Source organism: Polistes dominula, unplaced genomic scaffold, assembly GCF_049000335.1.
Source record: "Polistes dominula isolate Pdom_NZ unplaced genomic scaffold, Pdom_raw_medaka contig_18, whole genome shotgun sequence".
Classification (NCBI taxonomy): domain Eukaryota; kingdom Metazoa; phylum Arthropoda; class Insecta; order Hymenoptera; family Vespidae; genus Polistes; species Polistes dominula.
Window position 1 is genome coordinate 3813675 of NW_028301164.1, and position 25429 is coordinate 3839103.

Consider the following 25429-nt stretch of genomic DNA (forward strand, 5'->3'; position numbering starts at 1 on the left):
AAAGTTCATGATACAAAAATGCAGAGAGTGATCTTACCTACGGCAAAAGGTAAGACAGATATCGCTTGAACTAAAACCTTAAAAGCCTTGTGAAGATTCAAAGGATTAGGTAGAATATTTTTTACCAGACATTGGTAAGGTTTCTCACTGATTTTTATTACTGTCAAAAACTATACAACGATGTGAAATATCAAAGAAAATATAATAGGATTCGATCTTATACTTTGAAAAAAGGATTACATTTCAAAGGTTGCAGTGTGGTAGTCTGATAAAATCAATCCCACAGAACTTCAATGTAATTGATCAACTCAACTTTACAAAATAAAAATGTAATTTAAATTAAAAGTAACCGATAAAACCCTTCCCACTCAAGCAACCATTTTGAAATCCGATTAATTTTAATAATACAAGAAACTAATGACGAGAAACATAGTAGAAAAAAGGTATGGTAAAATAAGAATGTATAAAAAAGTGGAAGGGATGATGAGTAAACCAAATGAAAGAAAGATGGCGTTGCAGGATTCGAAACGAGCTTGAAAAAGGGATGAGAGAGTAGAATAGTAGTAGCAGAAAGTTCAATATACCGGTAGCCCACACCGTTCCAGGTCTGATTCCTCTGGTCCTGGGTTGTAGAGAAAGAGAAAATCGATCGATATTATCCCCCTACAAGGTGTTAGCAGAACGACCAACTTAACCGAGTTGAATCGAAGAGGGCCATGGCGGTATGGTTTAGGAGCGATGATTGGGCGGGGCTTTTTGAGGGCGCCACTGTCGAATTGATGAGTCTCGACAAGTAGGCGAGTATTACTCGCCACTGTCATAAGTGTTTCTTTACGTGGGCTCATTCACCCTTTATTTCTTTCTTTCTCTTTCTAACATTCACTCTTTATCTTTCTCCCTCTCTCGCTTTCTATCTATATATATATATCTCTGTCGCACACCCATATTTTCGAGGTTATCCTCGTGTTAATACACTGGGAACCTAAGCAAGGGCCTTCTTCTTCATATACATGTACATACACACACACACATATATATAGAAAGATTCAAGATAGTATTATATCTCTGTCTCTCTCTTTCTTTCTCTCTTTCTCTTAGAGTCGTACCCGTTTGGTTGATCGCGCGCACGACCCCTCCCCCACTACACCACCCTGCTATTACCACCACCACTGGGAGTACTGGAGAACCACCAGCGCGTTTTACTGGCAGGAACGAACAGTCGCTCTCGTTCGTTCCCCGTGAAATCGTTTGCGTTCAGACACTTAGTTTTTATCTCATAAGTTTTGTTCGTTAACAAGAAAATAAATATAGGAAATAAGAAAAACCATAGAGAGAGAGAGAAAGAGAAAGAGAAATAGAGAGAAAGAAAGAAAGAAAGATAGGAATAGAATATTAATAACAATAATTATAAGATTGTTACTAGGAACAGCAATAAACAATAAACAATATAACGATTGTTATAATAACGGGCATAAATCGGCAGTGCTTGTAATAATATCACATATATTTATATATATTTCATATTATAATAATAACTGTTCATATAATCATTTACATTATCTTCTCTCTTAACTCTTCTCTCCTCTCCTTTCGTCTCGTCTCTCGTTTCTGTGGTAGCGGCGCGGCGCCGGGTGAATAAAGTCGTGCGCGCGCGCGCGTGTGCTCTCTCGAAAAGGAGAGAGAGAGCACCGCCTCCTGGAAATCTGGTGGTATACGACGGCGACGATAACGACTACAACGACTATACAACTGCGAGAGAGTACGACTATAACGTTATAGGACATAGGAGCCAAACGTTTTGTGGTGGCGCCGGGCATCCTCGGCCACCCTTCAACACATTTCTATCTTTCTTTCTCTTTCTCTTTTCAAAGGATATCGATCAAATAAGTTTAGCTTGCAACTCACAGAGAGAGAGAAAGAGAGAGAAAGAGAGAGATAGGAGGTATAAACGACGTGGGATAGAAGCAAACAGCAAGCACGAAGATAAGAAAGAGTATTAATTGTGCCGGGAAGTGGTGAAGGTTTTATCGTGTGACACACGTATAATCAAAAGAGTATAGGAAGAGGGTGGAAGGGGTGGTTAACTCTCATAGTAATATTGTTAAAGAGTTAACCTTAATAGGAACAAGCAGAATACACTAAAAGAAGAAATAAAAGAACAGTATTAAAAGGAACGGTAAAAATAAGGGTGAGAAAGGTGGTGGAGGGGGTGCAAGTGGAAGTGGACAGACGACGCGTTCAACGACGCGATCGTCGAGTGTGTCCATTCGCGGGGTAGCGGCTGCTGGATCAGAGGGGAAGATTTGTGGTGGTGGTTGGTGGTGGTGCTACTGCTGCTGCTGCTGCTGCTTACTACTGGCGCTGTTTGAATAACAGGAGGTGAAGGAGGAGGAAGAGGAGGAGGAAAGGGTGAAGAAGAAAAAGAAGAAAGTAGTAGTAGTAGTAGTAGTAGTAGTCTATGCACGCGGCAGGATTTAACGAGGAGGAGAAGAAGAAGAAGAAGAAGAAAAAGGAGGACGGTCTTGTAAAAGGGCGTTGAAAGAACGAACAGTTGCTGTTGTTACTGCTGGCTGCTGGCTGCTGCTGCTGGCTGCTGTTATTGCTGTGTTACGGGTGAGTTCTCCTTCTTTTTCTCCCCCTTTTATCTTCCCCACTTCCCCCTGTTTCCTCCCTACTGATTTTCCCCTATAAACGTTGTTGCACCGTTTTGCACCCTCTCTTTCTATCTATCTATCTACTCAACTATATTTCTATCTCTTTCTTCCTTTTTATTCTTCCTTTCTTTCTATGCTCTTGCTATGAGGGGGGAAATCCTTCTACACACGGATAGTAGAGGGACCCGGTCATCGATCGTACAACAACCACCGATGAGAACTTGTTAGAACTTCCTCGAAAAGGAGATACACAGATATGGTTAGGGTATACTTAGGAACACTTTTACGAATTATCATTCAAGTAGACACTTTTGTGCATTATCTTTTATCTCGTTAAACTCATTCAATTCAAATTAGATGAATTATACTTTATCTTATTATTTTTCTTGCTTATATTATTCAGTTAGCAGCAGCTTACGTTGAACATTTTACCGGGACGACGTGGCCGCGACTCATGATCGATCGATTCTTAACTCTTTTCTTTTCTTTTCTTTTCTTTTCTTTTCTTTTCTTTTCTTTTTCTTCTTATTCTTGTTCGTTCCATTCGTTCATTTTATTCCCACACATATATAAACATAAATATATGTATGTGTGTTTATTTATTTACTACTTGCAACATTGATCGAATGTTCAAATATCTTTCCCTGAATTAAATCTTTTCTTTGTATGGGAGTCTTAATCACACGCACACATGCATACACACGAAAATGTTTTTGATAATTGCCAGATTTTCACGAATCGTACCGATCTATAATTAGAATTAGTATAATTAGAAGACGGACGTGTCGATATCCAGTCAGAGAATATCAGTGTGAAAATGATATTGTTAGATGGTCGAGTAACACAACGACGATGACGATGACGATGACGACGAACACGACGAAGAGGAAGAATCGATCGAGTGTATCCATGATCTCTTTCTCTTTCTCTCTTTCTATTCTATTCTCTTCTCTTCTCTTCTCTTTCTATCAGTGATCCGCCTACGCCGAGTCTGCGCATCGAAAAATCCGAGAGCAAAGGATTGGATCGGAGCCGTGTTAGCTTTTTCGATAGCCGATAATTCAACTAAACGATAAAATTTGAATCATTTTATTATATTTTATTTTATTTTATTTTATTTTATTTGTTTCGTTCCACAATATTTTTCTTTATACGCCTTTTTACCGTCCATTTATCATTTTATTCTAAAACAAACGTATATAAATATATTGTTATTTTAAATGAATATTAAATGCATATTAGTTTGACCAAAAACATTCTTATCGATTTTTCCGATACAATTTAATTGCTATTTTTTGCATTATTTCTTTATCTATGTATATACATATATATTTAAAAATATTTATGAATATAAAATTTATAGATCGATACATAGCATTCCGGTCAATCCAATATCTATCTTATATTCAATCTATTTTAAAACTTATCCAATATTTTTCGTCCCATCGGTTTTTATTACAGATTTTTATTATATTAATGTAAAACATAAATCCTTTTCTTTTTTGTTACGTGAGAATTAATTTATCGAATTGTCCATAAAAAGAATGCGTAATTTCGAAAGAAAAGTTTAATAATAACTTTTATATTTAGATATATATATATATATATAACATTTAGAAAGATTCAATATAGATTTTTCTAAATCGACACTATATCGTGTAAATTAATTTGAAAATTTGAAATAAAAGAAATAAATAAATATTACATAAAAATATTATATAATAGTGTAATAAAATTAATTTTATTCGATTTGTTTCGAATTTTCTCACATATAGTGTAAATTATGTGATTATGATGGAATAGGAAACGGAAGTGTACCATCACGAGAGATAACACTCCTGAGATCTAAGATACATACATATATATACATATTTACAAATCAATATTTCTATTTTTATTTTATCACTCATTCTCAGTTTGTTTTCTTTTCTCTTATTTTCTTTATTTCGTTCTGTTTTTTTTTTCTCCTTTTCTCTTGATAATCGTCTTATCATGATCGCAAGAGAACAATGTCGAGGTTAACGCTCGTTTACTCGAAATTATTTTAAACGACGCACCTAATCGGATCCGAGTATCGTTTGAACGAGTCTAACGATGCATGACAATATTTAAAGTCAATTGCCGGCATCTATTAGGTTTCATCTACCTGTAGAGTACAAACAACTTCTCATATACACACATATATAACACACATTTTCTCCTTCTAACAGAACAAAAATTTACACCATTTAATCAATAAGAGATTCAGATTACAAAATTACAATTTGAGACATTTTAAATGTTCATGCTGATTTTGAAATATTATTTAAATAATATTTGTAATATTTATATTAAGTATATTATATATATATATATTTATAACTTATATTTATTAATATATATTATTATACATAACTAATATTTATAATTTAAAAATTATATTTATATATATATATATATAAAAGATATAATATTTTGGAATAAAAATAATTTAATAATTATTATAATAATAATGGTGTATTAGATAAATATATTCTGATATTATTTCAAATTAATACAAATATTTATCCAGACTAATACATATATACCTTTTTATCTTTTATCTGAATCTTTTTTTGTTCACCGTTATCGTATGCAATCGAAACACTATAAAACTATATACACGTGCATTACTCATAGAATCCATAAGGTTATACGTTTCTAAGAAATGCAATGGCGAATGTAAACCCTTGTCGATCAAGTAGCGATATCTTTCAATGAGAACACAGTGTGTGAATATTTCATAGGGTTAGTGTTTTCTATAAATGCAGTAGTTCTCAACTTATATTTCTTTTTATTTAAAAAAATTTAGTTACTCTAAACTAAAACTAAATGTATTGTATCATCGTATCAAGAAAACACCTTTCGTTCTTTCTCTCGTTTGAATTTTTTTCTTTTTCTTTTTATACAACAAAATTGCCATACTTTATGATGTAAAAGCCACACCTTCGTGAACAAAACTACGACTTCGTGACGACCATTTGTTTGCGTGTTAGTTTAAGTAACGAAAATTTCATATTACTTTCTTGGTTGTCTAGATGACGAGTAAATCGGTGTGTGTGTGTGTGTGTGTGTGTGTGTGTGAGTGTGTGTGTCTGTATGTGTAGTTTTATATATACATGAAATATTAAAACGCGACAATGCGGTCACAATTTGAACAAACTCATTTTAATCAGAATAAATGCAACGATTAAGAAAATCCTAGAAATTGTTTTGTGGTAATAGTTAGATATAATTATGCTTAGAATTTTTTTTAGACAAATAATAATTCTTTCAAACAAATATTTCATTTATTCAAAAAAAAAAGGAAAGAAATATTCTTCGTAAAAATATTAAAAATATAATATTTCATATATGATGAACAAAATTTTAGTCAGAAACATGATCCTATTGTGTTGTAAAGAATAGTCATCCGAGATAGATAAAACAAAAGATACATTATAGAAAATGATACTATGTTACTTGAGAGTATATAAATCTTTTCCAAAAAATTATTTAAACAATTGGTAAATCTATATATATATATATATAAAAATGTAGGTTTCGTTTGTGCCACAACGTTGCATTCGCATACAGCTAGGTTTTTATTATATTAAATTATTTATAAAATAATTAATTAATTTAAAAAAAAAAAGAAAAAGATACAGGTAAGTCCAGTGCCATCTGTTGGTCATAGATTTCGATGAGTGCACGAAACATTTGAATATAATCTAATCTTTTTCTATACAACATGAACTACAGTAACGTGTGGCGGTGCACAGCTAGTTTAATATAAATTAAAAAAATATATATTGTACGTTTTAATAAATAAAAAATATAAAATATATAATATTTAATGTAATATAAATATAATAATATAATATTAATATAATATAAATAATATATATATAAATCTATTTGCAATTTATTTTTGTTACGTACAAATGTTAGAAATATGAATGCAAGTATTTTTTAAGTTAAGAAAATAATAGTATTTATTTTCTCTACACGTGATAATATTATAGTAATGCAATTTTACTATGACTAATAATATTTTTACGAAGAATTTATCTTATCCATTTAACACGTTTATCGCTACAGAAGTTAAACAAATGCGAGACATTAATAATCTTTTGACACAACTACAAAATTTTCAAGAATTTTGATAAAAGTACATAATCGATTACGTTAGATTACCATTTAATTAGAAATTATCATTCCAATAATAATATTACAGATATCATTATGATAAAATTATGATTTAATAAAGTAATTTTAATCATTCAAAGAAAATCATAGAAATAAATGAAACAATTCAATATCAATTTTATCGGTCATTTTAATAACACAAAAAAATTAATTATGACTTAATATTTATCTTTTACAGGGGGTAATTGATAGAAAAGTAAAGAAAAGATAAGAAAGAGTGGCTGGAACGATTATAAAAAAAGTGTGCTGATACTAACAGGAAAAGAAGAAAGTGGAGGAGAAGAAGAAGAAGAGGAAGAGATAGTGGATAATCTTGGGTATCACCGAAAAGACGAGAACGTGGTGGAGCAGAAGAAGAAGAAGAAGACGAAGAAAGAAAGGAAGCACCAGGTGGTGATTATCGTTAGGCCGGGGGGTGAGGAGGTGAGGAGGAGGGTAGTGAGGTGAGGTGGCGAAGCTCGTGGTGTCGGAGCTGGTGATAGAGAAAAGGACGGTGGCGGTGGCGAGAAGGAGGAGAAGAAGAAGAGGAGGAGGAGGAGGAGGAAGAAAAGGGCGAAGGGTGCGGTAGTGTTGGGTTGAAGAGGAAGAAGAGGAGGAAGAGGAGAGTGAGTGGGTGAGTTCCTTGTTGCGTCGCGGGTGTTGTAGTCTCTTTAGACCAGTGCACCACCACCCCCACCATTAATACCACCACCACCACCAGCACCATCAGTACCTGTACCAGCAGCACCACCAGAACCGGGACCATTGCCTGGCCGCTTCTTACGGACCCGGCACCTCTCTTAGCTAAGGGTGCTCCAAGAGCGCGGGGGTGGCGTTTGTGAAAGCAACGTGTAGCAAAATGGGCTGCGCAATGTCCGCTGAAGAGCGGGCCGCTCTGGCCCGCAGCAAGCAAATTGAGAAAAATCTCAAGGAGGATGGTCTTCAAGCTGCCAAGGACATCAAGCTCCTCTTACTCGGTGAGTCGACTCTCCCTTTTATCTACAAAATCCTATACTTTTTCATTCTTTTATTTCTTATTCTCAATAATGATCATATTTATTAGTTTGGTTAGCAAATTATTCCTCTATTGAGATAAGTTTGGTTAAGGGTTGCTTTTTCAATTGAACATCATTTTTTTGATAAACAAATTATTTCTTTATTGGGATAGGTTTAGTTATTGGCTGTTTTTTAAATTGAACATCAATTTTTTATTCAGAATACATGCAATGGAAAATGTGCATTGTTCTTCTATCGGACAGTGAAGAAACATTTTTATTTCTTTCATTCCATTCTCGTATTAATTTTACTTTTCTTTTTTTTTTTCTTTTCGATTAATTAAATTGACATTTTTATATTAAATGTACATTTCTTCTTTTTTTTTTCTCATTCTCTTTTTTAATAAAATAAAATTCTTTGAAAGTTTCATTTAAAAGTTGAGAATTTTAATTCGAAGAAATAACAAGATAAAAAGGAAAATAAACGTTTTCTCTCGTTCCTTTTTCCTCCCCCTTCTTTTGCAGACGCACCACAGAGTGTCAGAATAACACAGCAACATTTTAATTTCTCTAATTCCAGCACGTCCCTACCAAGTAATATCAATCGTACTAAATAGCCTCGTTATCCATGCTCGGGGAGTCACTCACTCACTCTCTTTCTCTCTCTTTCTCTCTCTTTCCTTTCTTCTCGTTTCACATACATATGACGATGGCTTTTAAAAAAAAAAACTTTCCAACTTGTTCCCATCTTTCGAATGACGCATTACGTTTGAACTCGTGGTGTCCAAATTAAAGATAAGGAACAAAAATATATCTCCCTTTTTTATTTACTCGTTTTTTTTTTCTTTTTCTTTTTCTTTTATTTTGTTTTTTTTTTTCTTTTTTTACATACGCGTACTTGTTACATTTCCATTACGCGTATTCGCTATTAAACGCGTTTATTTCTTTCTTCAAAACGTATTGAAGAGTATTAAAAAATATTTCTATTAAAAACACGAATTTAACGATAAAGATAAGGAAAGTTCAAAAATTACATTTGACCCGTACTTCGTGTCATTGAACGACATTATCGTTTCATTAACATGTTTAACTTTGACGAATCCTTCAGAGAATAAAATGAAAGAAGAAAAATAAGAAGATTCTTTTCGAAAATATCCGAGAAAAGAATTCACGCGTCGTTGACACCTCGAACGAGTTCACCGTACGCGGTTTAAGGTTCAATAATTTGAAAACAGGGAAAAAGTAAAGATACAATCTTATGGTTTATATCATTCATCGAAAAAACAAAAACAAAAAAAAATCACGATATCATCTTTGAACGAATTTGGCTGGAAGCCGAAAACGAATTCTTCCTGGAAAAGATTTGTATTTTTTTTCTTTTTTTTTTTTTTGTTATTTTTCTCCAAAACCAACATAAGAAGCACACTTGCTGGATTATTATCAACGAAATTTTTATTTCACATCTCGTTGAATGAACTATAGCCTTCTTCTTCTTCTTCTTCTTCTTCTGCTTCTTTTTCTTCTTCTCCTCGTGGGCTTTGGTCTCACCCTGAATAAAATTATGAACGAACCTCCTGCAGGTATTTTTCTTTCGATCTATTTTTACTCTTCCTTCGGTTCTCCCTACCTCTCTTTTCTCTCTCTCTTATACTATTTTCTTTTCCTTTCTTTCTCGTTAAACTTCTTGATGATTTTTCTTTGTAAAACTTACGAGATAATTGTAAAACAATTTCGAAAAAAAAAAAAAATAACTTCGACATTTCTAAATGACTTATTTCAATCGACTTTGCTATAGATTCTTTTTTTTTCTTTTTTCTTTTTCATCCTTTCTTGTATTTTTTTTTTTTTTTATTCGATTGAATTTTATTCTTCTGATTCTTTTTCGTGGAAAATGACTCTTCCGAAAATTTGTCTTCTCTTTCAAAGTTAAACACACACATACACACACTCGTTCATATATTTCTGTCTGGATTTCATTTGAGAATGTGGCAAGCGAGAAAAGAGTTAAATCGTTTCGTCGTATCTTTGCTCCAGCTCTCTTTCTTTATTTCTTTCTTCCTTTCTTTTTCTCATTTTTCTTCTTCTTTTTCTTCTTCTTCTTCATCTTCTTTTTGTTCTTGTTCTGTCTCAAAAAAGTTTCATACATCGAGTTCTTCTCGTTCATGTGTCTTCTTTCAACATTTCGCGATATTCGAGTACTATACAATCGGGTTTATGTGGTCAAATAACTCGAATATTTGTGAATATATTTTCTACGTTATCTCTGCGGTGTTTTTCTTTATTTATTATTATTATTTGCATTTTTATTTTTAATAGTTTAATATAAATCTTTCAATATATATTTATATAGCCAGAAGATGTTACATTTCCCCCCCCCCCCCGAAATTTTATACACAACGACATTAAAAGATACAACCACAATAAATATATTTTCTGTTTTTAGTTTTATAAAACGAACAAAAGAAAAAAGAAAAATGAAAAAAAATATTATAGTATAGGGGTTACGCTGTATATTTACGTATTATGCAATTTTATGTTATTTTTAATATTATAGAATAAAATAAAATGCAATTTTATTCATCACTTCTTCTCAACAGGTTTAGAAATAAATTTCAAAGTTTGTACATTGAGAAAATACAAAGTAAATTTATCTAAGAATAGTTTTTTTTTTTTTTTTTTTTTTTTTAATGTGAATTATTCGTATCAAATAAACGAAGAATAGAAACACCAGGAAGATTATAAAAACATTTGTGGTGATAACAGTCGTAAAAGGATGACATTAACGAGTAAGATTTCATCGATGATCTGAATCGCTTTAATGCACGCACACACACACACATACTAACACACACTGACATACTCGTCATTGGTAAATATTAATTGATGACGTTCACTAGGGATCGGAAGAGGTCTATATTTTTTATCCGACAAGTGTACCGGAAATTAAAGCCAACGTGAAGCAGGAAGGCAGGCGCAACAAGCGTAAGCTTCCATGTATATATATACATACAGATACTATATACAATATAAACACATATGATGTACATGCACAATGTGTGGAGGAGCAATATCCAATAGAAATTTTAATAATTTTCCAATAGGAAACATTATATTGTAAGTTCTTTTTTTTTTATTTCCATCGACCATACTTTTTCATTTACAAATATTTGATAGAAAAATGTAATATCGAATGTTTCATCGAAAAAAATTTCTAAAATATTTCATATAAGCTTTATATTTCCTATTTATTAAACATTTATTGCCAATAGTTTTTCATCAACCTCAACGAGATTTAACATTTCTATAATACTAGGATGTTCCGACTACCTACGCATTGCTGTAGTTTTGTTATAAAATGTTGATTTAATATAGTTCTGAACAATTTCATGTAGTCAAATTAATTTAATACTCGAGAAAATATAAAAAGTAAGGGTAGTTATGTCAAATGTAAATCTGAAATAAACGTATGACCTGAATATATTGAAATAATTGAATTGTAATACAGCGTCATCTGTCAAACGTTGATTTAATTTAATTTTAAATTGTTTAATGCAGTCAACATTAATATTCACTAATCATTTCTGATAATTCAAATTAGGTACAAAACAATATTAAATTTGTAATATATTAGGTCGTCCACCAAAAATTTCTTCTTTTTTTTTTTTTTTTTTTGATGAAAAGTTAAACAATATTAAATGCATAATATATTTTTTTTTATTTATATTTAACGTTATTTTACTAAAGAATATCGATTCTACTTTATTTTACCTTTTATTATACTTTAAATTATTCAACATAAAAAATATTGTGCCTGTAGAATTACTAAAAAAAAAATGAAACTCTTGGAAAAACCTTATATATAATATATATAAATAATAACACAAAAAATAATATCACAATTACAATGGAATATATAAAATAATAATACATGAGAAAAAAATATATAAAGTAAGATTATTTATGTCATATGTAAATCTGAAAAAAAAAAAACGTGAAATAATTAAATTGTAATACATCGCCATTTATCAAAAACTTGCAATACCTAGAGACCTAGATAATGTCTAAATAATGAATCCTTAAATTAGCAATAAAAAAGAAAAATAATCGTGATATTAACCATCCTATATTCTAAGTTGGAAAAAATCACACAAAATAAAAATAAAAATTCATTAACATCGTTTCAGTAATTTCAAAGTTATTAGTGGACAAACATTGTGATACTAAATTTTTATATAAAAAGATATCTTACTTAAAATTTAATATTGTTATTATTCTTGAACCAAATTTATTATTATACAATACAACATACCACACACACACAGATATACAATATTAATTCTAACATAATTCTAATCGTTCATCGATGATGATGATAATAATAATAACCATAAATTTGAATTTATTTTCTATACTTCTTCTTTTTTGTTTCTTTCTAAATCGATTATCAAAGTTTGTTTTTTCGTTAGCAAAGAAAATAAAAAAGATAAAAATATAGAGTCATCGTAGCATATACTACTACTGCTGCTGGTTGTTCTCATCTCATGAAGGCTGTTGCAAGTAGCAGAGGCGGAGGTCGGACTCGTTAATTTGGTCCCTATCGTCGAGGCACACTCAATTAAGTCGTCGGCACGACCACCGACGTCGTTAGGGCAACGTTTCGTCAGTTGTGCTTCCTCCTCCTCCTCCTCCTCTATTCTCCTGAAAGAAAGAAAGAAAGAAAGATAGAAAGAAAGAAAAAACCTAACACCAGTCGTCTTTCTGTGAAAAATTCTCTTTCTAGTATTAACAAATTTTCAAGACTTACTTTCCTTTGCATACTTCAAACTAAAGAGAAAGAATTATAAAGACAAAGAGAAAGAATTTCATATATCCCTCTTTTATTCTTTTTTGTTTTGTTTTTTTTTTTTTCTTTTTCTAATTAACTTCTTCATTCGTAACTAATCTTTCATTAAATTTCTTATACTCTCATATTTTCCTAAATTCCTGTATAATTGTTTTCCTAGAATATCATTTTAAACAATGTCAAGATAGCATTTGGATGAATATTAAATTTAATTCGTACGTGACAAGAATTTGAAATAACTTTGTTGTTCTTTTATACACCCACATACACACACACACACACACACACACAAACACGTCCACGTATCCTTGTACATATTCACGTACTTGTGATATTTTTTGTTGTTGATCACATTATTTAATCATAAGGGACCATGACGGCGTTTTGGGAACAAACACGACCGATGAATTTTAGCGCCAGGGACTCTAAAGCATTGAATATTTGCATAGTAAATATAAACGTATGTGAGATTCATCAACGTTTAGCCAATGGCGTGCTGTGTTACTCTTACGTATCTACGATTTCCGTATTTACTCTTACTCTCTCATTCTGTTTCCCTCTCTCTCCTTTTTGGAATACGTTTAGCAAGTAAACGACACAACCTTCTATGTATTAAGAGATTAGTTTCCTGTCTTTGAACGTGATGAACGAGTACAACGTGATATAATTTGTAACGTGAATACTTATCCGTAACCAGTTCGTTAAACTAAATCGTTTCTCTATCCACCACCACCACCACCGTCACCACCACGTGCTAAATACTACTCTATTTCTTGGTCGAACTATTCTTGCAAATTAAATTGAGTTTATCATTAATTATATTATAAATTTCTTTTTTAAAACCTATCTTTTGGACTTTTTTATTTTGTATACATATGTATATACATACTGACATACATGTATTGGTTATATTATGTTCTACTTTATTATTCTCTATACGTAATACTGAACTATCTATCATATTTGTTACTTTACAACTTTATTTTATAGAGCTCATGGATAAAAGTAGCTTTTACTTCTTCTTCTTCTTTTTCTTCTTCTTTTTCTTTTTCTTTTTCTTTATATTACTCTCCTCTCATCCTCATAGTTTTCATTCGAAGGACGTTCATGAAATTCATGAACATGGATTCACCAAGTATTCCGCTCATAAAGGTTCGAACTTTCCAAGCAGTTGCCTCTGTTCAAAGACAATGTGTTAGCAAACTTCTTCCTGATAAGTATCATCTCCTTCTCTTTCTCTCTTTCTCTCTTTGTAGGTGAATACAGTTGAATATGAGACTTCTTCTGTACACACAGACCAACCCTTGTTATTATTACTTATATGATAAAAGTTACAGATATTTTTTTAACTACGAGTTTTATTGTACACTTGGGTACATAATACGATATTTGTTTTTATCTTTATTTTTTATTTTTACTTTTCTTTTCTCTCTTTTTTTTCAACCCTTAAAATTACATTACTTTTATTATTGAAAATGTACTAGGAAATTTCAATAATGTGGATTTACGTTAATCCTGTACGATGATATTGTTTTATTTACTAAATATTATTATCATTGAATAAAAGCAATCGATTATTTAATATTAATTCAATAAGTTATAGTGATTAATATTAATTAAATAATATAACAAGTATATTTATTTCGTATTATATATGATCAAAAGTATTATGAAACACATCAGATACAATATTTTCATTAATTCGATATCCCATTGATATACCAAAAAGAAAAATACAACAAATCTCTATAATAATCATAAATTAATGTTTTATTTATTACAGAACTTTCAAAGTAATATAGTATATAAAATGGTCAAACACATACTGTTGCCATGTGTCATTTCAACGTTCTTCGATAATTCCAAAGCTCATCCTTCTTTCCCCCTTTCCACCTTCTTCCATCTTCATCCTCTATCTCCTACCCATCCCTTTTTACCATCCAAACTCAATCTCTCGCTACTTTTTTCTTTTCTTTTTTCTTTCAGTTAATAGAGGGATGAGAGTTTAAAAGTTTCCTGTTCTCGTATAGAAAAATTTACCGTCACTTGCAACGAGGACTTGCTTATCGTTTTTTCTTTTTTTTTTTACCCCACATTGACACCGTGCCAATTTCGATTCGTTCGGTGACGTTAAAAGGCATCCGATGTTACCACAGTACCAACCCCACCTATCTACCTATACCTACACCTACCCTAACCCCTCCCCCCCCCTCTTATGTTTCGATTAATCTCAAAAGAAAACGACCTTCGGTAATATGGTTCACAAGCACACTGACCACGACGACATTTTTATCGTAACTACTCTTGGAATCGATTTTGTTTCTCCAACAGGATTTCTTCTTCAAACTCTTCTTCTCTCTTCGGTTTACATTGACAACGACGACAGTTATAGCTTCGTGTATAAAGATAACCATGATCACGAGGCCATTCATTTTTGTCATTTATTTTTAGATCTAATTTACGAGTGATTAAAAATCTCTTACATGTTTTTTTTATTACGTCATACCTTACAAAAAAAATCAACACATAAAGTTATATATATATAATATATATCTATTTGATAAATAATTACGATTAGATAAATAATTACGAAATAATTAAAATTAAATTAATATTATTACAAATATAAATAATAAAATTTTTGGTTATTATTTACACATATAATATTATATTAATAAATATATAAATTACTAATATTATTTATATTATTATTATAATAATAAATATGTATATTAATTAAAAAAATTTAATTTTTAAAATTTTTTATTATTAATTAATTTATAATATTATATATAATAATAATAATAATAATTATTATTATTATTATTTCATTGCTGCAAATACCAAATTAATAATAATTATTATTATTATTTCATCGCTGCAAATACCAAATCCAGCCATTGTTCCCGTACCTAAGCGCGATAGTAAAAAATTTATATAAATATAATTATTATAATATAATAACATTAATTCTATTTTTGATCATTTCGTAGTTTACTTTTACAAAATTATTAACTTAAAATTACTCCTATAAAATTAAATAATATATATTTATTATAATATATTAAAGAGAAGTTAGGTATACATATAATAGAAGACAAAAATTATGGAAACATTTGCCAATATAAAAATTGCAAATTTCGTAAAGATAATTAATTAAATTACGTGATTTTAAAAACAACAAATAAAATGATAACAAAATAATAAATAAATTCAAATAAAAAGATAAAATTCGTGATTAAGTAAGACAAGTAAGGATAGATGTAGATTAAAACTAGCGAATACCAAGGAAGACATCACAGTGGCGAAATGTGGGTCCTGTTTATTGATGTAACCAGTGACGTCATTCGTTCGACGCCGTATGTTATACTCTTTCTCTCTCTTTCTTTCCCTCTCTTTTTCTTTTTCTTATGTAGCAGCATGTATTTCCATCGGATTAATAGTACTCTGAGAGACTAGTAAAGAACGCGTCATGTATCTTACGTTTACTTTTTTTTTCATCCTTTCGTTTTTTTTTTTTTTTTTTATTTGTATCTGTTTCTCTCTCTCTCTCTCTCTCTCTCTCTCTCTCTCTCTCTCTCTGTTTTTCTCTCTTTTTCTTTCTATCTTACTCTTTCACGTAATCAAAGACTTTAACGAAGATTAACGAACGTTTGAAACACGCAAATTGTAGGACACCGTTATGTCATCATTACCATAAAAATCTAATCCCAAGTCTAATTTGACGTATTTATAAATAAATTACATGTAAAATACTTTTTCTCTACGTGTTCTCTCTCTCTCTCTCTCCCTCTCTCCTGAGTTTATCTCACTTTCGTAACAGTTTAAACGCCAATTAAGCTCGAAGAAATAGTTTCCAACGTTGGAGGGATTACCTTTTTTGGAAATATGAGTTGAAGGAAAGAGATACCAAAGAATAAAAAAAAAAAAAAAACAGTAAACAACAACAAAAAATGGTTAAAGAAATGCCAAGACATATTTTATAGTAGAATTGTATATGGAAAAATATTTAAATAAATATATTAATCAGGTATATTATAAATATTTATAAAGATGATACAATTATTGCACGTACATTTTTATCAAACCAGTTAAAATAAACTGGTTGTTGTTTTTTTTTTTTTTTTTTTTTTTTTTTTAAAGAAATCATCTTTTTATTCATTCATTTTATTTTTTTGTTTATTCAATTATTCAGTGTCACAATTTGGTATAAATAATTTATTGTATATTGAATATTAAAATATATTTGGATTTAAAAGAAAACAAAAAATAGGATAAATAAAATGAGAAGAAGACTTTTCTGACTTTGTTTTTTAACATCAGTCATTTTAAATGGGTTTAAGAGAGTGATTCTAGTGTTAAAATGTTAAACTCGAAACGTGGATCGATACTTGTTTCTGTGGACAAGGTCATTGGCTTTTGCTAACAGAGATAAATCGACAAGGAGAGTTGATTTCTCCTCCTTTTCCAATGTTGGTTCGATCTTACACACTACTTACTCACTATCTTACGACATTTTTATTACGTTAACGATTTATCTCGTGTACCATAAATGCATTCGTATTAAATACTAAACCTAACTGATAGTTTTATGCATGCCTATTTGTAATCCCTAACCGGTCGTGTAGCATAACTGGTCTTTTCCAACAAATTTATATGCTATTTTGCAATTGAATACTAGAGTTACGAAATTAATTTAAATATTGAATATTAAATAATAAATACAACACTTTGATAGTAATTAAAATATTTATTATGAAATTATAATAGTTGAAAATATATATAAAACAATTCAATTGTATCTTTATATATAAAAATTCAGTATGACAATGTTTGTTCACTGATAACTTTGAAATTACTTAACCAATCTTAATGAAATTTGTTTTATTTTCTGTAATTTCTTTCAACTTAGAATATTGGATAGTTAATATCGCGATTATTTTGTATTTTTTATAACTAATTTAAGGATTTATTATGTAGAAATTATCTAGGTCTGCATATTCTGTAAGTTTTCAATAGATGGAAATGTATTACAATTCAATTATTTCAATTTATATACGACATAATCTCGCTTTTTATATTTTTTTCGTATATTATTATTTTATGTATTCGATTTTAATCGTAGTATTATTCTTTTGTTATTATAACTTATTAAATAGTTTAAAATTATATTAAATCAACATTTAATAACAAAACTACAACAAAACGTTGCCTGAGCATCCTAGTATTACATAAAAATCAAAAATAAAATAAATAACAAAACTTACAAAGAAAAAAAAATACAATTAATTATTGAAATAAAAAATGGTAGCACGTTTACAGTTTTAATATGGCAGGTAAATAAAATCAACACAGTATAAAACTCTCACTTTTCTTATCTCTATCCTCTATAATCTTCTCTTTACTATAAGATAAAAAGATCGTTGAGATGATAAAATTTGGTGTGAGACTGTAAAAACTAGACAACGTGTGATCTCGGTGTCTCGTTATTGTCATCGCATAGAACAGGTGTAAGGAAGTATATTCTTGGCACACAGTGCATCAACACGCGATCTGAATGACCTCCTTGTGTTTTATACCTTCTCTTCTTCTTCCCCTCTTTTATCGAAGATCCAAAAAGAAAAGAAAATAGACTATAGTTTCTTGTCCTATGATAAAACGTTTGCTAAAAGACCACATATGTATACACATACACGTACAAGTATATAAAAGGACAAGTAAAAAACGTATATTCACATAAACATTAATGTCTTGCTTGTAAGAGTAGAAAATATGACGTTAACGATACGTCAATCGATCTTTTTTTACACAACACACATTTACAATATAATATATATATCTATAAACACACATATGTGAAACTTTCTATTCACTCTTACCCTTCAAGTAAAATACATTGAACGTTAAATTCGTTTGCCAGTCCCTAAGCGATTTGACTCGTTGAAATTTTCGTTCTAGCTCGTTAAATTCTACTCATCGTCGTTCGTGCTCGTAAAATACTAAACCATAGAGTAGAACGAAATAGCGTCATCGTGTAGAAACAATTTTGCGTGGGTTGTCAGATAATTACACGTAAAAACAAAGTTACATCTTCCACACGTTCACTTTCACATTTCCGCATTATGTGTTTGTGTGTATATATATATTCATATTTCTATATATATATATGCGTTTGTTTAGATTATTATCGTGATATCGTGTGCGATTATTGTTAGATAAAAAGATAAATGATTTCTTGAATTTTCGATGCATATCAATATCATGAAATTTTAAACAAAACATTTCGTGCAAGTCTTTTCAGCAAATTAGTATTGACCTTTAAGAAACGGGTTTAACCTTCGTTGCATAGAAGAAGAAAAAAGAAAAAGAAGAAGACAGAGAGAGAGAGAGAGAGAGACATTTTGACCTATGACATACCAATCTTACATGCATGTTGATGGCATTGGATATTATCTAACATTTAACGATTTGAGATAACTTTAATGAGCAATTTTTATTTTAAATTCAATGATACTCAATAACAACAAAATACAAAATTTCAAATGTTAGGATAAAAGATTTAGTTTATATAAAATATATATTAGAAAAATAATATAGGGTGATTTGCAATTAGATAAAAAAATATTAATGATTGGTTTTCGTGGAAAAAAAAAAAAAAAAGAAAGAAAGAAAGAAAGAGAACAAGTTAATGCATAAAGTTTAGATTCAAACTAATAGATCTTCGAAGTCGTTTAAGTAAAGTAGACCACCACGACCACCACATCATTGTTGTGTAGATATTCGCACGATGGGTAACACGAACTATAAAGAGTTGAAAATAAACTAGTTCGAGCTAGGAAAAGATCTCTTTTCCTGATACGTATGTATAAAAGCGTGTTATACTCGTGCGAGTTGCATATGCACGCCATATGTATCTAAGGTATGCGCATATTTAATTCGAGGGAGAGAAACAGAAAAATAGGACAGTAATAGGAAGACAGGAAAGAGGGAGGGAGAGGAGGGGGTTGAGGATGACTGGGTTGTAAAATAAAATAATAAACAAAAGAAAAAAAAGAAATAGAAGGGACACGACACGTGGGAGGATAATTTTGACGACATTTGTGTTTATTAGCATTTGAACACACGACGTTCTACGACTTGCTATGACATTTTATTTTAAATGTATCTTATTACTTATCTCTCAAAATAAAATTAATAATCCACAAAGGAAGAAAACTATCAATGAAAAATATGTTAAATAATATTTTAATAATGTAAAAAAGTACATTGAAATTAATTTGATAACAATAATTGAAGACGTAACACGTTCTACTTTTGATATATTTTAAATGAAATTAAACACGCTTGTATTTTTGATGTGACAATTTTGAATATTTTAGAAAAAGAAAATAAAGATAGTAACTGTTTTTTTTTTTTAATGGGAACGATTGAAGGTAGTATAGTCGTTTTATTTAGATAAAAAAATAAATAAAAGAACAAACAAAAGGAATATAATGTTAAAACACGTTTGCGGTAGGACATCGCGTCATGTATATGAATGACATGTAAATATATTCATGTGTGTATAGGTACAATAGTATATTATCGAGTAGAAAAAGAAAAAAGAAAAAAATAAAATAAAAGAAAAAAGAAAAAAGAGAGAGAAAGAGAGGAAAAAGAAAAGCAGCCGGAGACCTCGATCGATCGTTTTCACAACGCAGATAGGCGAGGTTAAGGGTGAGTAAGCACCAGGAGTCTACCTCCAACGAGAAATCTACAAATTATTAATCGATCGATCTTTTCTTTTCCCCTTCTATCTGTCATTTTTCCTCTCTCTCTCTCTTTTTCCATTTTTTATCTATCTATCAGTTAGCGTTTATACGCATCGATGATAATAAAATATTTTGTAGCAGAATGTGTGTTCTCATCTTTAATAAAAACCACATTCAACGCAATAAAATTATATTCTATCCTTGTTATAAAATAATTCAAATGTTTATAACATTTACGTTGTTTTTCTTCTTTTTTTTTTTTTTTTTTTTTTTAAATTTAGTTTACTACGGTATTCTCGAGAATAAAGTCATTTCACTGACCAATCTTTTTGAATATTTTATTTCAACCAAATTACTTTCTTCTTCCGATTTTAGGATATATTATCGGATGATAGATTAGAATTACTGTGTGAATTATTTTATAATTACATATTACAATTATATATACATGGATCTTATATACGATAAATATTTGTAAGTTGAGAAACACTGTGTTTTTCTATAGAGACACATAATCCAGGTATTTACACGAGCTTTTTTTTCTTATTTTTTTTTTTTTTTTTTTTTTTCATGTTTTTCCATGTGAAGTGATAACAAGTGATCGCATCGTTGTCGTCACGAAAAACGATGACTTCTTTTTTTCCAAAGCTTTTTTTTTTGGTTCTCTCTCACAGTAAAGTAAAATAAAGGAAAGAAAAGACAAGAAAAGGAAAGAAAAGGATAGGACGAAACATATACACATCCACACATACACACACTTCACAAGTCATCGTGTATTCGGCCGATATTAAACTGCTTCAGCCACGAGTAGCTATTATAGGCGGCTACTTAAGCTGAAAGAGCTTTTAAAAGAGGGGGAGGGCTTGCGGTAAGCAGGAAAAGCAAGTTCTGTTGGCATGTCATATCCGGTTATAAAATGACACATTTATAATTACATTGAGAAACAATAGGACTAAATCTTAATTCTTTTAAACGGAGAAAGTGTTTCTAATTAATAAAAAAAAAAAAATTCAAAGGATGAAACGTTTAACAGGATCAAAACAAATATGTGTGTTCTGATGTTTTATTTATCTATCCAATGATATCAAGTTTTTAAATATTTTACTTTGTGAACGCGAAAAACAACTAATTGCTTAATTATTATATTATATTATATATATATACGAATCAAATATTTAATTGTAAAGAACATAGGGTGCAATTTTATTTGAATAAATTTATATATTTTCTAATAAATAAATTATATTCTATAATAATAAAATAATTTTATAAATATTTTATTAGAAATAAATTAATATTATTTTTTAATATTTTATTATTAGGTATTAAATATATTTTTATATAATAAAAATTAATATATTTTATATAATAAAATATATATTATAATAAAAATTTTTATATAATTTTTAATTTTAATATATTATTATTTATATATATATATAACAAATTTAATTATAATATATTTAATTTTTCAACTTTTATATATATATATATATATATATAAGTGAAAATGAGAAAAAGATTAATTACTAGAAAAAGAGAAAGAGAAAGTGAAAAAGATGAATAATCATAAGAGAGAGTGACAGAGTAAGTGAATGAATACATGAATGAATGAATGAATGAATGAGTGTGTGTGTGTGTGTGTGTGTGTGTGTGTGTGTGTGTGTGTGTGTGTGTGTGTGTGTGTGTGTGTGTGTGTAAGTGAATGAGTAGTTGGGAGTAAGAAAATAAGAAACTGTAAGAGATGAGAAATAGAGTTAGTAAGAAAGAGATAGAAATAGTAAATAAAAGTGGGATAGATGGGGGAGAGAGGAGGGTGAGAATTAGTTAGAGGAACAGGTATAGTAAATAGGAAATAGAAGTAGATTTTCTTTCTCTCCCTTTTTTTTTTTATTTTCCTCTCACCTTATTCCCCAGACTTGATTGCTTTCCATCTATAGACGAAGAGGATGCTCAGATAGATGGGAAGAAAAAAAAAAAGTGGAGTTTTCTGGGTCTGAGGGAAATAGTCTATTTATACAAGAATTTTACGGTCTATCGGAAGTAAATACTTTTTCGATTTCGTTCCTCCGTTCCTCCGTTCCTCGACCTATAATTTCGTTTCTCTTTTGCTGTTATCTCTTTTTCTTTCTCTCCTCTCTCTCTTATAATATCTCATTTCTTCTTTTACTTACTTTCTATATTTTTTCTATTTTTTTCTTTTTCCAGGAGCTGGTGAATCTGGCAAGAGTACCATCGTTAAACAGATGAAGTGAGTATTATATAAATATATTTCGTTTATATAATATAATATTATATATATATATATTGTCCAGAAAGTTCGTGCCGATTTTGACGAAAGATTGAAATGCAACGCATTTAAGTTTTATTTCTATTTATATATTTATTAAATTATATATTTATTAAATATATAATTTAAAATTAATTATAAAAATATATAAATATATAATTATATATAATATATTATATAAATATAAAATATATAATATATAGAAAAAATTAATTAAATTATATATTTTTTTTTATTGTTATTATTTATATTATATATTTTATAGTATTTATATTATATAATTTTATATTTATTAAATTATATCTAAGTGCCATTCTATTCCACAACCTTTTTCCATCTTTATGGGTAACTTCAAAATTACGTTCTTCCAGAACTTCCCAAGTTCTTTTAGCAAAAGAACTTAATGCAACCTACCGAAAATCGGCACAAACTTTCCAGACAACCCAATATATATATATATTGATGAATTTAATTTATATATATATATATATATATATATATATATATATATAATATATATTATATTATTTTGTATATACGCCTACATATGTGTATGTAAAAAATATAATGCAATTTTTATAGGAGCAAAATGTTGCCCTTCGTTCATTCGTTCATTCGTTCGTTCTTTCGTTCGTTCGTGCTCAAAATCGATATTTGCACGTAACTTTTATGGTTAAAACCATAGCATGACTCTTTTAAAAGGCAGCTGGGTAAAACACATGTGCTAGAGTACATTCACATCAAATACATAAGCAAAATAGTGAGAATTAGTGAAAGAGATAGGAAGTTATGTTAGAAACGAGATAAAAACTCAAAACCTACCACGTATGGTTAGTGGTAAATTAAAGTGTATACCATGAATCCCACATCCCCCTTTTCTCTTTCTTTCTCTCTCTTTCATTCTTTTTCTTTTTCTTTTTTTTATATCATTTCCTCTTACCGAACTCGATCTATATCTTTCTGTTTCTATGAACGAATCTTTCTCTTTATGGGTTGTTCCATGTTTTACGTAGAATTGCATTTTTTTTTTTTTTTTTTTTTTACGTTCATTACTCGTTCGAAATTTTGTAAATATTCGCGTTGTCTACAATCTATTTCCTATTTTTATTATCTTTTTTTTTTTTTTATTTCTTTTCTGTGGTTATAATTGGTTTTAGAACAATTGAATAAGAAATTGAATATAAAGATAATTCAATTGTCGCATATACTTGATAATTCAATTTTATCGCTGACAACATATCGATATTTTCTAATTGTATTATCTTTTTTTATTCTTTTTTTTTTTTTTACTTTTCACTAACTACGTTGGCAGAAAAATTGAATGAATATTTTTTTTTTTTTTTTTTTTTTTTTAAACAGTTAAAAGTGTGTTTAACGACTGAGAGATGAGATTTAATTTTGCAAGAACTGCAACAACAACAACAAAAATAAATAAATAAATAAATAAATAAATACATCCCGTTTAAATAAGAATCGTATTTTTGCGTTCTCTTTCAACTCTCTTTTATCTTGCGTTCTCGATCTCTTCTTTTTTTTTTCTTACCTTTTTTATCTATTTTTTGTTCTTTTTCTTCTTTTTTTTCCAGAATCATTCACGAAAGCGGTTTTACGCCGGAGGACTTCAAACAGTACAGACCCGTCGTTTATAGCAACACGATACAATCACTCGTTGCTATTCTCAGAGCGATGCCAACGCTCGGATTAAATTTCTCTACCAACGAGAGAGAGGTATGTAAGTCATCATCATCATAAGGATAACCAATTTTTTTTTTTTTTTTTTTAAACATATGTATGGTTGATATATAAACATTCTTAAATATAATTATTAAAAGAAAATTATCCATTTAATATTTCGTTCAAAATTCTATTCATCAATTCAAAATGAATTGGTGGTCATCGTTTTTGTTTGTTTGTTTGTTTGTTTTTTTGTTTGTTTGTTTGTTTTTTTATACGTACGAGAATGGATTGAAAAGTTTTCCCAAACTATGGTGGAATAAATAACAGAAAGAAAAATTTGACCAGATAAAAAGAAATTGTTTTTATATTGGGGCTGAAAACTTTTCAACTAAATCCTCTAAGAGGAAAAACGTAGGATTAGTTAAAAAATTTCTAAACATTTATTTACAAATGAACGAATAAACAAAAAAATTCATTAACATATCACTTCTTAAATTTATATTTATTATATAATATAGTTATATAAGTAAAATTTTATTATTATTTTATTTATATATATTTTTATTATATTTTTATATTATATTATACTTTTTTAATATATTTTTTTTATTATTTATTTATATTTTTATTTTTATTTATATTTATTATATATATATATATATATATATATATATTCCTATCTTTTATATTTTTTTTTTGATCTATCAATTAATATTACTGTCATTTGAAGCAAATATTTTTTTAATGTTGCGAGTTTAGAAAAATTGGTTCGTTCATCAAATAATAATATAATTAAGAAAATTAATCGACGAGAATTTAGAAAGTCAATTAAATTATCACGCTTGAGAAAAATAACGATGTCGAGTGGTGATGACAATCGTATACGAATCCGCAACAGGTGAGAAAATAATTAACTCGTCGACTTGGCATCCTTCACGAGCGTTGCGCTTGAAGAATGTCGAGAGAACCGGGGTTGAAATATATATATATATATATATATATATATATATATATATATATATATATATATATAT

At 29.3% G+C, this 25429-nt stretch overlaps 1 protein-coding gene across 2 annotated transcripts in view; it reads left to right on the plus strand.

Moving 5' to 3' along the window:
* Positions 1-797: 797 nt before the first annotated feature.
* Positions 798-25429, plus strand: part of Galphao (G protein alpha o subunit) — a 38226-nt gene continuing 13594 nt past the window's right edge. Inside the window, exons 1-5 of one of the 2 annotated variants that reach the window (XM_089178860.1) lie at positions 798-1759; positions 1872-2613; positions 7039-7816; positions 22637-22679; positions 24305-24446. In XM_089178860.1, coding sequence (XP_089034986.1) covers positions 7699-7816; positions 22637-22679; positions 24305-24446 — 303 coding nt within the window. In that variant the 5' untranslated portion in view covers positions 798-1759; positions 1872-2613; positions 7039-7698. Of the gene's footprint in view, positions 2614-7038; positions 7817-22636; positions 22680-24304; positions 24447-25429 lie in introns of both variants that reach the window. The other variant, XM_015328032.2, reaches the window with a different exon arrangement.